This window comes from Xenopus laevis, chromosome 2S (genome assembly GCF_017654675.1).
Source record: "Xenopus laevis strain J_2021 chromosome 2S, Xenopus_laevis_v10.1, whole genome shotgun sequence".
Lineage (NCBI taxonomy): Eukaryota > Metazoa > Chordata > Amphibia > Anura > Pipidae > Xenopus > Xenopus laevis.
In genome coordinates, this window is record NC_054374.1 from 94,392,557 (window position 1) to 94,409,363 (window position 16,807).

The 16,807-nt window shown below is 35.2% G+C and overlaps 1 protein-coding gene across 2 annotated transcripts in view; it reads left to right on the forward strand.

Annotated features, from left to right (window-relative positions):
- Positions 1–14,660, forward strand: part of alcam.S (activated leukocyte cell adhesion molecule S homeolog) — a 43,420-nt gene extending 28,760 nt beyond the window's left edge. The window contains 8 exon segments of one of the 2 annotated variants that reach the window (NM_001092726.1): positions 486–598; positions 1,003–1,132; positions 1,582–1,706; positions 1,818–1,950; positions 3,950–3,988; positions 4,568–4,673; positions 8,725–8,839; positions 12,311–12,957. In NM_001092726.1, the coding sequence (NP_001086195.1) occupies positions 486–598; positions 1,003–1,132; positions 1,582–1,706; positions 1,818–1,950; positions 3,950–3,988; positions 4,568–4,673; positions 8,725–8,812 (734 nt within the window). In that variant the 3' untranslated portion in view covers positions 8,813–8,839; positions 12,311–12,957. 2 annotated transcript variants of the gene reach the window in all.
- Positions 14,661–16,807: the final 2,147 nt, after the last annotated feature.

The window sequence follows — 16,807 nt, forward strand, 5'->3', positions numbered from 1 at the left end:
ATATTTGGTATGTGTTTTCAGCACATACCTCACATTTTTACAAGTCTATGTTGTTTTAAGTGACATATATTTCTAAATGTCTCATTAAATTCTATTTTTCCTCTCATTTGTATCATTGTGGTTTTGACAGGGAAACAGAACCTAATATATAGTGAATAAAGTACCCCCTCTTGTAAAATATAAGGATATTATAAGTTACCGAGGAGTTTCATGACCATATAAAAACACGAGGCCGAAGGCCGAGTGTTTTTATACAGGTCATGGAACTCCGAGGTAACTTATAATATCCTCATATTTTACAATTGGGGGTACTTTATTTATTATAATACACAAATTTTAGTGAGTCATGTGACAGAAATTACATCACTACTCACCGTTTATAACTGATGACATCACTACTCACCGTTTATAAGGATATAATTTACAGGATATTCATGGCTTTTGTGTATTATATATATATAAATGTTTGTATTTGTGTCTTCCAGATCTAGACCTGTCTTTAACACCAAGTGGAGAAGTTACGAAACAGATTGGAGATACCTTTTCTGTATTGTGTGTTCCATTTGCAAGTAAAAATGTATCAGTCATGTTTATGAAAGTAAGTTTTTCCCTATATTAAAATGATTTGTATGCGCTGGCTTTCTGGAAGTGACTGTTGTGTTTGATATGTCTGATAATTGTCTAAAAAAATGTAAAACCCTATTAATTATTGTATGTAAACTGTTACTAGTAACAGAAAAAGAGAAAATGTTCTACTATACCAGTCGCTCTTTGTAGCACCAGGTGCAGACTGCATACCCATAGCAGGGCTGACCATGTGATCCAGGAAATTCATGCTGCAGCAGTAAACTGTTACTACTACTTTTACTTAATTTGCCTAAAAGAAGTTATTTGAATTGTGTAATCGTTGTGTATTGTCTGTCTGTGTGTGTGTGTGTGTGTCAAATCATTAAGTTACAATTATGCTTGTGTTCCAAGAGTTTTTTACTTTTTTCTTAACAGGACAGCAAAATATTGACAGCACTTCCTTTTAAGAACTTACAGTATCGTGATTCAGGTGTTTATGAATGCTTGGCTAACCTGGAAGAAGAAGGTTTACAAAGTCGAAAAACATTTAAGCTTACTGTAGAAGGTGAGCAGAAAACTGTTGTTAAGCCATGCCATTATTTTATTTAATTATTTGCAACCTAAACACAGGTGTTTTTCCCCCACTATAAATCTGAAATGACGACGCCCTATAATTCAGCTTCATCACCGTAGTTGTTTCCAAACAATAGTTGCACTTAGCACCATTGCATACATCATACCTCTTGCAAAATCATGTTAAAGTGCCTCTATTGGTGTTTTGGAACCCTGGAGCCACCACCACCCTGAACATGCCAGTAATTCTAGGATTCTTACAGAGGGTTGTGTTAATGGGCACAACTGATTTGCATGAAACACACACATTTCTAGTAAAAAAAATTCTGCAACATGAAGAATTGCATCTGAAATTGGTAAATAATTATTATGCACAACACATATGTTTCACACAGGAATTCAACTTGTGCTGTGTTGATTTTATTTTTATTTTTTTTAAAGGAAAACCAAAACTTAAACTTACTAAAAATACATCCTCTGATGGAAAGACTAAAACAATCAGTTATGAAGTTGAAGGCTTTCCAAAGCCAGAAGTGTCCTGCTCCGGTACTGGAAACTTAAACAAAGTAAGTTATCCTAGTATGCTTACAGTATGCAAATACAGAAAAATCATGTTGCGGGAAAACTGATAAAATATTCTAAAAACAAAAAATCATAAATTTTCTCTTTCTCGATAGACAGAAGAGACTGTGATAAGTAATATTAGGTATTCTGCCAAAATCATTATCTCACCAGAAGAAAATACTACTGTAATCTGTGTTGCTGAAAACAGACTGGGAAAAGAAGTTCGATCACTTAATGTTTCAGCAAGTAAGTGAATAACAAGTATTTCATGTTTGTCAAAATATAATTGTAAATGTGATTGCCTTCACAAGTGTTATTTGTTCAGCAACTGAGCAAAAGAATGTTATGACTTTGTCTTGTTAATGTTTGCATGAAATCATTGTACAGGTATATTATCCCTTATCCGGAAACCCGATATCCAGAAAGCTCCGAATTACGGAATGGCTGTCTCCCATAGACTCCATTTTATCCAAATAATCCAAATTTTTAAAAATGATTTTCTTTTTCTCTGTAATAATAAAACAGTACATTGTACTTGATCCCAGCTAAGATATAATTAATCCTTATTGGAAGCAAAACCAGCCTATGTTTAAATTAATTTCTAGTAGACTTAAGGCATGAAGACCCAATTTACGGAAAGATCCGTTATCTGGAAAACCCCAGGTCCCGAGCATTCTGGATAACAGGTCCCATACCTGTACCAGTGTATATTTCATTTTGATTTCTAATGACCTCAGTCATTCAGATTCAGTGTTACCTACTAGGGATGGGCAAATTTGACCCATTAAGTTTCGCCAAAAATTCGCCACCAGCGAAATGTCGCCGACGGCCATTAAAGTCTTTGGGGGTCAAACAAATTTTGTTGCGTGGCTATTTATTTTGACGCACAACGCCATACAAGTCTATGGGTGGCATTTTTTCGGCGAAAAAATTCGCCCATCCCTATTACCTACTAGTTAAGCTATTTAAAATACATTATGGACTTGTTATATGGAATGGGATCTGTTATAAAAAAGGAAGTAAAAGTAAATACTGTAGGCTTTTCTATGGTGAGCTGCCCCTTATTGTCTGGAACTATTTCTAAATAACAAGATGGCTGAAAACAGCAGAGTAGTATCCCACTCTCTTTTCTAGCATGAGTATGTATGTATAACTGTGTTTGTAAAACGCTGTTAAAGAGCCGCATCGCTTTACAATGCATAAAAGTACAATGTAAATAAAAGTACAATATATAAAAGTACACAATTAATACAATAAATATACACGGTACGCAGAGCTCATATAAGGACCCAGAGCTTAAGTTCTATGTGGTAAGAGACACAGTGGGAAGGAGGTCCCTGCCACATATAGCTTACAGTCTAAGTGAGTGGATGGCTGTAACATACAGGCACAAATTGGAGGGGAAAAAAGTGGACAAGGTAAAGGCATTGTACAAAAGGTACCAGAACTAGACTAATGTTCTAGTGCGCAAAAAGGTAGACTTTTAGTTTTTTCTTGAAGATAAAAGTCATATTGTGATGGACAGTTAGGTCAAGTGGTGTGTGTTCCCTTTGCCTAGACAATGTATTGGAGCTAGCTCTCTTTCAAAATAACTTCAAACAGAAAGCCTGAGTGTAGAGTGTAAGAGAGAGTGGAGAAATGAGATAGTGAAGAGTAGTTTGATTATTTCTAATTATTTCAGGGAATTTGTAAAGGATTATGTTTTTATGTCCATTATGTTATATGATCGTCTATACAAAATTCACTTTGAAAATAAACTACCATGTTCTATGTGGCATCAGAAATATTATCATACATGTGTGCATGTAATTGTTCTCATGAATGTAATCCGAATCCTTTTTTTCAAATGAAAAGTATTTCTTTAAGCTTTCCTAAACACTATGGCAGATGGCATAAGAAGAGAGTTAAACTGCCGCAGAAAGATTTACAAGGCTTCTAAACTTCCCACTCTTAGAAAAAGGGTCCTGGCTTTAAGGATTGATTTTATTCTATACAGTATGTGAATTATTTTAGTGTGGTTCTTCATTTTTGTTATGAACCTAGTCAGTGTATTTAAATAGGCAGACCGAAAAGGACATTATCCTATTACTTCAAAGAAGTAAAACATTACCAATTGTTTTACTTGCACTGGGTGATGCTTTATTTACTTTTGGAAATAACAGCACATTATGATGGTGAAGGTGACTTTCATACGTCATCAAAGTGTGTTTTTTATTTAATTTAACCTCTCAATTTTTCATTTCAGTCAGCATCCCAGAGACAGATGAGCCTAATGATAGGAGTGGTAAGTTGTAGTGTAAGGCAATTTTTTCTTCCCTGAATATCCAACTTTCCAAATAGTATCCTTCTTAGTAATCTTCCACTAATATTTCTATCAGTCTAATCATAACAAGATTGGAGTGGCAACCTCTTTGATTTTGAAGAATTTCTTTCTGTTGCATTCTAACTCATAAAGCCTTGTCTTTCTAATCCACATATTGTTTCTATTATTAATCAGAATAATCTGTTTGGGAAGGTAAAAGAAATATGTTAATCATAAGAATGATTTGAGTTGCAGCATGTGCATATGTCTTTGTGGCTGTGTTGTCAAGACTATCAACAAATCATTTAAAGCTACAATCTATATACTGTATGTTTTATAAGAATGACCTTATGCAAAGTCATGCTTGTATTTCATTTGTTAATGCAAAATACCTTGTTTAAGTTGACAAAGTATTGCTTCCTGACTTTCAATTTGGTGCCAGAAGAGCAGGTAGTAAATGCTTACTTGGCTTTATAATGTAATTTGATTTACACGTGTTTGTCAAATGTGTATTTGTTCTAGGATAGGTGTTTCTTAATACTGCAGGAACTTATTTTCTAGATGACAGTAGCGATCATGCAAAACTCATTGTGGGAATAGTCGTTGGCCTTCTCCTGGCAGCACTTATAGCTGGAGCAGCCTACTGTATATATAGTAGGAAATCCAGGTAAGTTGTGACCTATTTATATCACTTTGAGTATGTTATATTAGTGTTTCTAATCATGTTACATAAACGTTACATGTCCTAACATGGCTTGACCTCATAGTTCTAATGCTGTAAATGGTATTGCTGCGCAGTGCAAGTTTTAAATAATTTACATTACTCAGTATTAAAAAATATACCTCCTGCATATAAACAAGCCAGTTTTAACGTTTACATTTGTTCAATAAGCTGTAAAGGACCAGTTATGTCATAAATTGAAAATATTTTATTTAAAATTTTAATCTGTTAATCCAGCACCTATAAATACCTGTAGTTCTGTAGAGAACTTCCTATGTAAGAAGCGTAATATTTTAAAGTGCTTATTTTTTATCTGTTATGTAAATGTGTGCTTTTTCAGCTTGAATGGCTCAATGAGTACACAGCATTTTATTTATATAAACTGCATTAGTGTTTCTGAAGCAAATCAGCAATTTTTACCAAATATTTAAAAATTCAACAATTTTTAAATCAACATGTGTTAGTGATCCTGTAAGGCATGGTACTCCATATTATCCTTAAATCCCTAGGTCCCAACCATTCTATATAAAGGCCCATTTCTAATGTACTTTAAGCCTAAATTTCAGAAAACATTTGTTAGAGGCAGCATTGTACGGCTTATTTTGCACAGCAAATAAATTATAAGTAATTAAAAACAAAAACAAAAGTCCTAACGATTAAGTGGTTAAAGAACAGTGATTCCACCCCATGTTGTTTATGACACTCCACACACCTATTACATTAAAAAGTATCTGATATAATATAGTCCTTTTCCTTTTAAGAAATATTTAATTTTTAAATGTTGGTCATACAGACAGAAATACATAAACAGTTTAAATAATTAGGATTTTTTAATTGAGGGCCACTCATGAGTCAGTATCACTCCCAGCTCCCAGAAAAGCATCCTCCATACTCTGAATCTTGCCAGTAACAACAACATCCAAAAATTTAAAGGAGAAGGAAACCCTTTTGCAAAAAAACCTGTACCCCCCCCCCAGGTAGACCCTCCTCCCCCAAGGCTAACTACCCCCCACCCCTGGGGAAATGGCCCATACTCCATACTTACCCTTCATGTTCCGCGTCCTTCCGTGTAATTCCGCACATGCGCAGTTATTGCAAACCAGCAAACTGCTCCAACTGCACATAAACAGAAATACAGATCTCCCAGTCAGCTTACAGAGGACGCAGAACTCTGCTGGAAGAATCTGCGCCGAGGGGAAAGTATTGAGTATGGGGCATTTCCCGGGGGGGGGATAGTTAACCTTGGGGAATGAGGGAGGGGGGTCTACGTGGGGTGGGGGTACGGTGTTTTTTTTTGCAAAAGGGTTTCCTTCTCCTTTAAAGCAAAGGTTTTTTTCTCATATTATTAAAGGGATACTGTCATGGGAAAAAAGAAAATTTTCAAAATGTATCAGTTAATAGTGCTACTCCAGCAGAATTCTGCACTGAAATCCATTTCTCAAAAGAGCAAACAGATTTTTTAATATTCAATTTTGAAATCTGACATGGGGCTAGATATTTTGTCAATTTCCCAGCTGTCATGTGACTTGTGCTCTGATAAACTTCAATCACTCTTTACTGCTGTACTGCAAGTTGGAGTGATATCACCCCCTCCCTTTTCCCCCCCAGCAGCCAAACAAAAGAACAATGCGAAGGTAACCAGATAGCAGCTCCCTAACACAAGATAACAGCTGCCTGGTAGATCTAAGAACAGCACTCAATAGTAAAAACCCATGTCCCACTGAGACACATTCAGTTACATTGAGAAGGAAAAACAGCAGCCTGCCAGAAAGCATTTCTCTCCTAAAGTGCAGGCACAAGTCACATGACCTGGGGCAGCTGGGAAATTGACAAAATGTCTAGCCCCATGTCAGATTTCAAAATTGAATATAAAAAAATCTGTTTGCTCTTTTGAGAAATGGATTTCAGTGCAGAATTCTGCTGGAGCAGCACTATTAACTGATTCATTTTGAAAAAAATGTTTTTTCCCATGACAGTATCCCTTTAACCTGCTTTCAGTAAAGTGCTATTTCCACAAACTAGAATCAGCTAATGCCAGTAACAAGGTGGCAATGCAGAATTGTGTCTATTCTCTGGTTATAGCCATATGGTTTTGCCAGATACAGTAGAACCCCCATTTTACATATTTCATTGGACCAGGAAAAAATTATGTGAAATACAGGAAAATTTTAAATCAGGGAAATTTGTTAAAGCAACTTTTTGTTCCAGGTACTGAAAGGATATAAGCACAGGAGTCCGTTTTACTTTAAAATACAATATTTACTGTGTTAATAGCCAGGGTTAAGCATTGCAGCATTAATGTTACACTGTTGGGGGGGGGGGCATGTGCAAGGCCTCTCTGACAGTCACATGCACAACCTAAAGCAATAAGTGATTGGTGTAGGACTGTATAATGGGCAGACTAATTGGAATTGACCATTTACAGGCAAAACCATGGCAAAATATACATCTGGTTACTATATTAAACCTCTTTCACTAACAATAACATTCTTTGGGAACAAACAGAAACTTCTGGGAACATCAGGACAACATTTTTATGTTAAATCCAGGAAAATAGTGATTGGCGAATCTGACCCATTTCACTTCTGCAAAAATTCATAAAAACTGAAAATTTGCCAAAATGCATTGAAGTCTATGGGTGTCAATTTTATTTCCTATGTTTTTGAATGCACTACAATTGTTTTCAACTATTGGAGTCTATGGGTGTCATTTTTGCTGCGAAAACACATTTGGGTTATATAATGAAAGTGTAAAACTGTAGTCTTTACAAACACAGTGGCAATTCATATGAATGTCAGCCTGGAACCGGGAATTTTCATTAATGGTCTGATGTAATACATGGTGCTAAACAGTGTCGGACTGGCCCCCCGCTGGGGCAGACCCCCTCTCCAGATATCGGGGTTTGAAAAAAAAATTCCCGCGCTGCGCAGTCTGCGCATACGCGTGAAGGAACGTTGTTGCGCATGCGCGCCGAGGGACGCTGTTGCGCATGCGCGCCAAATGGCTCCGTGAATAATTAAAGCTGAGCCGGAACATCACAGTAGGGGGCCGGAGAGGGGGCCCTGGTCAGCTGTCCCGGTGGGCTCCGGGCTCCCCAGTCCTACCCCGGTGCTAAGTTTACATTAAAACTGTTTACTGTTCTCTTAAATGGCAGAAGTATCAAAACAGTTTTCATTGATAGAGATACTGACATGCAATGTAACTGCAAGCAGGTCACTCTTTTACTCAAAGCAGGGGTTTCCACCATTGCACCATTTTCTCTCCTAAGTCTTGAATAAAGAGCTCACTGATTAAACACAGCCCCTGCTTTTCTCCAAATCTGCTTTGTCTCATAGAGCATTCTTGAAGAGATGTTCCTTTCCTGTCCATTTTTTCTGGATACTGTTTCACATTATCTGCAGCGACTTGGTTTGCTGTCAGATGGGTGACCAGTACATGTTCCTACCTGATTGGCTATGGGTTACTAGCAGCTCAGAACATGGTCAATAACATATCAGTCAGACTCCATATAAACTGTTACAAATTATTTTAAATTAGCAGCAATGTTTTGATTGTGTGTAACTGTTACTGTATCTGTGGCGTTTTGAATTTGATAGCTGACAAACAAATTATATAATGGAAATATTTTTAAAAATGTGGCACAGAGCAGATTACTAGTACTAGTACCTAGTACATTGATTTCTAGCTCAGTTAAATGTTAATATCCTTTCTAGACATCTGTACCACCAGAATCTACATTTTATAAATACTCATGGGGTGTTGCTGGTCTTAATGGATATAACACTGGATGAATTAATGTTGTTCACATATCATATTTTCTCAAAATATATACTGACAGAATTGCTTTTGTGCCTTGAGTTTTATATCGTATGCCGTGGAGAGCCAAAGGTTATTAATAATAGCAATCCTGTTTACATAAATAATCCTTAATTTGTTTACATAAATGAAAATATCATCTCTTGATAAACCAGTAAACCTTTAAAATTTGGTGTTGTAGCTCAGCAACGAAACATGTAGGAAAAGAACTTGGAAACACAGAAGAAAACAAGAAGCTTGAGGAAAATAACCACAAGTCCGATGCCTAAGAATTGTATAAATACAAATAACTCAAGGTAACAATGCACTGTAGAAATCTTCTGACTAGGTATAGGCAAACTCTGTTGTTGGCATACTAACGTTTACTGAAAGATGCCTTTGAACACACAAGAGGAAAGAGGCAGATTTATTAAAATCCCAACTGGGAAATCTTATTGTATTCGTAGCTGTTCAAATCTTATCAAATTGTCTAGTTTGTACTCCTTGTAATTCTTTTCTCACTTTCAACTTTTAGGTGGTAAGCTCTGTTCCAAGATACAATTTAAATTTATTGTGTATATTTGATTATGTACATACATTATAGCTAATGCATTTAATATACTTTAGTATATTTTTGTAAAGACCTAAAAATAGTACTAATATATTTTTTATACTTAAGTATTTATTTGTAAATAACTGAAAATAGTACTGATTCAAATTCGAAGAGCATTTCTGTTTGGGTTGTGGCTGCACCTAGGGTTGCCACCTGGCTGGTATGTCATCAGCCAAGCCAGTAAAATACTAGCCAAGGCCGTTATTACAACTTTACCAGCAATGTACTTGCTGGTAACATGTCACCTTTATTAGATTACTTTTTCAGGATTAAGCTTTAGTTCTGCTAAACTCTATGGTAGTGATGCAAATTTCCCATAGAAATGAATTAGATCAGAGTGTATAGATAGGTTGGTATAGGTATGTGTATATGGACTTTATGGACTTTAGAAGTATGGACTTTAGTCTTTTTTTCAACCCAACTTAATTACTGTATGTAACTAATGTTTCAACAGGGACAAGTTAATGCTACCTTCAGATTGTCTGTGTTACTAGAACAGGAGCAAAATCTGTACCTAGAAATGATAAAAATAATGTATAGTTAAACACTCTTTTTTTACCTTGTTGACTCCCCGGGCTGTTTTGTCCAGCTGATTCCCCCACAAGCGCACTGAGTTAAACATTTTCCTGCTGACGCCAATGTGAAAACCACTTAGGGGGTTATTTATTAAAGTCTGGGTGTTTTTTTGGTTCAGAGTTTTAAAGGGGAATAAAAATTTTTTTTTATTTTTGTGATTTATTAAACCCCGATGCTGCTTAAAGTCCGTATAAAAAGTTCTCCACCTGCAACGGTCATGTAGAAGTCAATGTCCTGTTTACAATAGAAATATATTATGATCTGCGCTGGGTTTTGTAAAATAATCCATTTGTGATTTTCGCACGATCATTTGAGTCAGATCTGAAAAATCTTATGGTTCTGATTTTTTCACGCACCAGATTTTTTTCGAGTTAATTTATTGATAAATAAGCAAAAAATGTGGATGGGTGTTTGGGAAGTGGGTTTTAATTAGATGATACATTTTCAAATTTTAGTAAATAACACCTTATTGTAAAGTGGATGGGTTGAAGAGGCACATATTTAATTTTTTCGCCGGCCCTTTTTGTTTCTGGGGAGAACACTGATTGTAGCAAGCAAAACTTTTTTATACATCTTCTTAGTGTAAATTTTGTATATGTTTGATGGGTAATGAACAGCTTTAATCATTTTTATAATGTATGAAAAGCAAAATATGACTAAACGTGCGCTATACTGAAAATTTTATTAAAAAAATAGAGAATATACAATTTTCTGTTACCATTTTCTGTTACCTATTTATTCATGTTATAGAATTTTATTATATCTTAGAATATTTCCTCATTGTTACTCATTTGTGTTGCTGTTGTTGAGCAAGGGCAAGTTATACATTCTCACTTTCTCCTAAAAGATCAATTAGCATGGGATCCGTTGTGTGGAAACCATTCAGTCATTCAGTAAGCTCCAAATTACAGGAAGGCCATCTCCCATAAACTCCATTTTAATCAAATAGTTGAACGTTTTAAAAACGTTTTCCTTTTTCTCTGTAATGATAAAGCTTGATCCTAAGGTGTAATTAATTCATATTTGAGGCAAAGCAATCCTAATGGGTTTAATTAATGTCTTAATGAATTTTAGTAGACTTAAGGCATTTAGATCTAAATTACAGGAAGACCCCTTATCCAGAAATCCCCAAATCCCAAGCATTCTGGATAACTATATAATAATAAAGCTGATTTAATTTACCTGTCCCTTTTTTTACTGTAATTTTACAGAAGTGTTTTGTAAATTTGCACAGCTTGGCTTTATTTTGTGTGTTCATTTCCTGCTTTCTGTCATACAACATGATTAAGCTCCAGCTGCTATAACACCTTAGCTATTTTAGTTCTTATCCTCCTTTTATTTAAGATGCCTAGGTCTATTTTTAAATCCCCACTACAATTACACACTTGCCAAAAAAAACAATACAGTTCTCATGACAATTGTACCTTGATGAGGGCAAATGGTTCTCTTAACTGAGAGTTATGTTTAAAGGAGAAATTTATCTCAGAATTAACTGTTAGGGGGTTATTTATCAAAGTCCGAATTTATCTCAATACTTTCTGCTACAAACTCCGAACAAATCCGCTCAGGTTTTTTCGCTTATTTATTATTACATTTTCCCGAAAATTTGCTTTGTGGGAAAAAATCAGATTTTCTGGATATTTCCATATGATTTTCATGATTTTTCAGATTTCAGAATTTTCACCCAAAAACTCCAGTCCGACCCTGGCTACAATAATATTTTACTTACATTTGTACATTTATTATTTATAATTAATTTTCATTTCTGAGCATTCATTATGTGCTTTAAATTGCTTTTGTTTTATTTCTTTGACATAATTTGGAACCAGATATCTACTACTTCAGAAAAGTAGCTTTCTTTCTGTGATCCACACGTTCTAGTATCTGTTGTGGCTCCCAGTTTTTTTACTATAATCTGAATTTTTCTCATTATTTTATTAAAACAATTTAGACCAAACTCCCATCCACATTTCTGCCTTGTTTATAAATAAATTAACTCTAAAAAAAACATGATGTGAGAAAAGACTTAATAAAATTTGGAAAAAAATCGGAATCTTACAATTTTTTCGGATTATCGCTCGAAAACCACAAATGATTTTGATTATTGTTCAAAACCCAGCACAGATCATTTCTATCCTGCAATTGTAAATGCTTGATTGATTTCAACATGACCTCTGCAGGTTTGAGATGGAGTACTTTTGTTTTTGGACTTTTAACAGTCTCAGGATTTTCCACGGAAAAATTATTTCCCCTTTAAAACTCCAACCACAAAAAAATTTAGTAAATAACCCCCTTTATTTTTTCTACCTGGTTGAGACCGCATGATTAACTGCAGGGAATTTGTATGTCCTCCTATTTTTTAGTGCTTTGCATTTTCCTAAAGTGCAAAGGCATACTGGCTAGTTAACTGGCATCTGACAAATGGTCAATTTATTCGACTGAGTGTGAGCTTCACTGGTACAGGGCTAGGGGCTGACTTGACCTTTGTAACCTAGTAAAGAATTGTGTAATGTGTTGCAATTCTATAAAACAATATTAAACTATAATGTCGCCTCATTCTTTAATTGTTCATAATGTAACTGGTATTTATATTCCTTAGGAATGCTGTAAAGGCCTGTCTAAAGAATCCAAGTGGATTGTAATTATGGAAATGAAAGGAGAAGCTGCAACTAGTCATGGTTGAAGTATTAACATTTGTACCAAGTTGTCCCAGGATTATAAGGAATAATATCTCAGTACCGGATAAACAAAAACTGTTCAAACAGCCATGATGATAGCTTACCATGTTGTGTTTTGTTATTTTTATGTAAATGTCTGCACTGAAAATTTGTTTTGCCTTTTATGTAAATTTTTTTACGTAGCTATTTTTATACACTGTAAGGCTTTGTTCTGGAGTTGCTGTTCTCGGATGTAAAGCATAATGTTATATATTTTTTTTGTATATTTTACACACAGGTAAACATGAAGTTCTGGTTGCTATCAGTAAATGACTATAATAATCATTTAGGAGATTTTGCCATTGCATAAATTATGTTTTGCCAATATAATTATAATTAATTGCCATTTTATTTACAAAATAAATGGAAACCTTTGTCACTATCATTGCAACGGCATCATTGACAAACCTCACTAAATTAATCAAAATGATGTTACTGATAGCATATCAGATAGAACTGGTTTCTTATTTCTCCATAATTTATGAATGACTGGAATTCACTTTGTTCTTCACTTTCTTACATCATCAAAGAAAAAAAAACACTAAAAGAATGTGCGCAACAAGGGGCGGATCAAAGGGATTATTTAAAGAAAGAATCCCAAATAATTTATACATTTTTGTACGCTACAATACGTTATGTATTTAATTGGAAATTTCTTTCTACATTACATTAGCATAGAAATTGGGGAAAATAAGCAAGATTTCATTCTGCTTTCTGTTTTTGGTCTATTTGTCTATTTCCTGGTTTTAGCAAACAATTGCAACTATTTGCACCTGTTTAACTCCTCCCCTAATAATTAAATGGTACACGTGGGGTTGAGCGGTTTTTGCAAAAATGGGTGGAAATTGTACAAGTGCAGTAAATAGTATTTGCCATCTTTTTTTTTTTTTTTTAACAATCGCCTTCATCGCTGGCTCTGGAGTTCCAACCAAGGTATACATAAATTCCTGTTTGGCTTTTGTCTAAAGGTTGTGATATACTGTAGCGTGTGCAAGCACTTTTGGCCAGAAACGTTGAGTCACTTTCATACTGTCATTGAGAGGAAGGCCACGCATCTACTTTTTTTTGTGGCTTTGACACAACTAGGAGTCTGAAAGTGGGATGCTTTTATGCCATGCATTTCAGTATCTACTTCTCCAAGAGCTCATATTCACTTGTGCTTGCTCTTGCATCCATTGTGTGCTGATGTACCAGTTTTGCATGTGCTTAACTAAAGTGTTAGTGGCACATACTAAAGATTCAGATGGAAAGTTGGCACTGGTTTATCACAGCTGCCATTACTTAGGGGCACATTTTATCAGCAATTATGTTGTGGTGTTTTATTATCTCCTATAATATTGAGTTATCTCCCTTTTGGTGACTGATGAACTAATCTCGAATTTTCACGTCTGACTGTATTTTAATTCTTTAATAATGCTTTGATGTAAGCAATTATAGTCTTATTATAGTATGGCTGGCAGTTCAGCCACTTAATGCATAAGTGACATCTGTAATATCCAATTCAAAGCCATTTTAATAATATCTTGGTAGGTCTGAGCTAAAGACCATAAATGAATTTGCATTTGCTATATCATAAGTGTTGGATATCTGAGTTTGGGATCACTATTCACAAAAAAATGAATTGGCAAATCATTCATTATTTATTGTCTTAGAGTTATTAAAATTATTAAAATAAATCTTTGACCTTGAGCTTTGATAAATGTGCCCTTTATTGTTTGTATACCCTTGCATACTGACTTGTTTAGCATATACAAAAATCTGATGCACCAAAACACAAGTAATAATAATAAGCATTAAGAAAATCATCAAAAACGTTTGTGGATCTTCTTTTCATTCAGTGATAAGTAAAATTGGCCATTCTGCTTGCAATTCACTGTAACCTGCTGATGAGACATGTCCTTTATTTTCTTGCTTTATTTTGCCGATTTGCAAACTGAAAGGGGTCAACTTTTAACTTTGTTTAGTTTTTACTTTTTGTTTCAACTTCTACAGGTTATGAATGCACCTTTATACATATTTATGTTAACTGGTACATAATTTATGAAACATTGTCCACACAAAGTATTTTGTTATTTTTCTTTTACAACTATTAAGAACTAGTCACAATCTGTTATATTGTTAATGGATGGCAACTGTAATGTGGACAAATGCAGTAATCATCATAAGGTTTATGAAGTCATCTGTAAGTCTGTTTTCCGAGAATGTAATTAAAAAAAAATATTTACTACAAAATGTCATTGTCTCTGAGAATCTTCCAGAAATGCAAAGTGGAAAGGAATGATTGTTACTGTTATTTTGGGTAAAGAAAAATTTGTGATTTGATATTATATTTTATTTTCATACCACTTTTTTGCTTACATATTTTTAGTGGTTCTTGAAATATACATATTAAATAGAACATGGTATGTATACATAAGGAATGGTATAGGTACATTTGTAAGTGTGTGTGTGCAGATGTGTGTCTGTTATATGGAATACATTTTTGGCATCACTGTTCTATAGCTTTTATCTAGAAGTATCCTATGTTAAAAATAATATGTGTGTAATAAGATGGTGCTGTCGGATTACAGGCTGCCTTTCTATCTTAGGGATCTGTGGTAGATGACTTTTAAGTGAAGGATAAACCTGTGCCAATTCAGGAACTTATTTGATTTTGTATACCATTTGAGACCCACAACACCTATACAGTCATATGAAAAAGTTTGGGAACCCATCTCAGCCTGCAAAATAATTTACTCAACTTTAAATAAAAAAGATAACGGTAGTATGTCTTTCATTTCCCAGGAACATCTGGGTGTTTTATGAACAAAGATTTTAGTGAAGCAGTAGTCAGTTGTATGAAATTAAATCAAATGTAAAAACCTGGCTGTGCAAAAATTTGGGTACCGTTGTAATTTTGCTCATTTGAATGCATGTAACTGCTCAATGCTGATTACTGGCAACACCAAAATGGTTGGATTTGCTCGTTAATCCTTGGCAGGTATGTCTAATCATGAGAAATGAGATGGTCAATTTCAAGTTGTGCTTCTGTTTGACTCTCCTCTGAATAGTGACAGCATGGGATCTCAAAAGATCTGAAAACAAAGATTGTTCAGTAGTATGGTTTAGGGGAAGGCTACAAAAACCTATCTCAGAGGTTTAAACTGTCAGTTTCAACTGTAAGGAATGTTATCAGGAAATGGAAGGCCACAGGAACAGTTGCTATAAAACCCAGGTCTGGCAGGCCAAAAAAAATACAGGAGCGGCATATGCGGAGGATTGTGAGAATGGTTACAGACAACGCAAAGATCACCTCCAAAGACCTGCAAGAACATCTTGCCTCAGATGGTGTATCTGTACATCGTTCTACAATTCAGCATAATTTGCACAAAGAACATCTGTATGGCAGGGTGATGAGAAAGAAGCCCTTTCTGCACTCACACCACAAACAGAGTCGCTTGTTGTATGCAAAAGCTCATTAGAGCAAAGTGCTTTGGACTGATGAGACAAAAATTGAGTTATTTGGTCATAGCAAAAAGCCCTTTGCATGGCGGAAGAAGAACACTGCATTCCAAGAAAAACACCTGATATCTAATGTCAAATTTGGTGGAGGTTCCATCATGCTGTGGGGCTGTGGGGCTAGTTAAGTGACAGGCCCTTGTTAAAGTCGAGGGTCGGAAGAATTCAACCCAATATCAACAAATTCTTCAGGATAATGTTCAAGCATCAGCCACAAAGTTGAAGTTACACAGAGGTTTGATATTCCAACAAGACAATGACCCTAAACACACTTGGAAATCTACAAAGGCATTTATGCGGAGGGAGAAGTACAATATTCTGGAATGGCCGTCACAGTCACCCGACTTGAATATCATCGAAAATCTATGATATGATTTGAAGCAGGCTGTCCATGCTCAGCAGCCATCAAATTGAACTGAACTGGAGAGATTATGTATGGACAAATGGTCAAAAATACTGCCATCCAGAATCCAGACACTCATCAAAGGCTAGAGGACGAGTCTAGAGGCTTTTACATTTGCAAAAGGAGGCTCAACTAAGTATTGATGTAATATCTCTGTTGGGGTGGCCAGATTTACACACCTGTCTAATTTTGTTATGATGCATATTGCAAATTTTCTGTTGATCCAATAAACTTTATGTCCCTGCTGAAATGCTACTGTTTCCATAAGGCATGTTATATATTAAAAGGAAGTTGCTACTTAGGCAGCTCAGCCAATGATAAACAAAACTCCAAAGAATTAAGAGGGGTTCCCAAACCTTTTCATATGACTGTATGCTGTAAAAGTGTGCTATTTGATGCTTGAATGTATGTTATCAGAGGCCGTGTTCACTGCATTAGATACATTGGGTCAGTACAGAGAAAGGATTTAATCATAGCA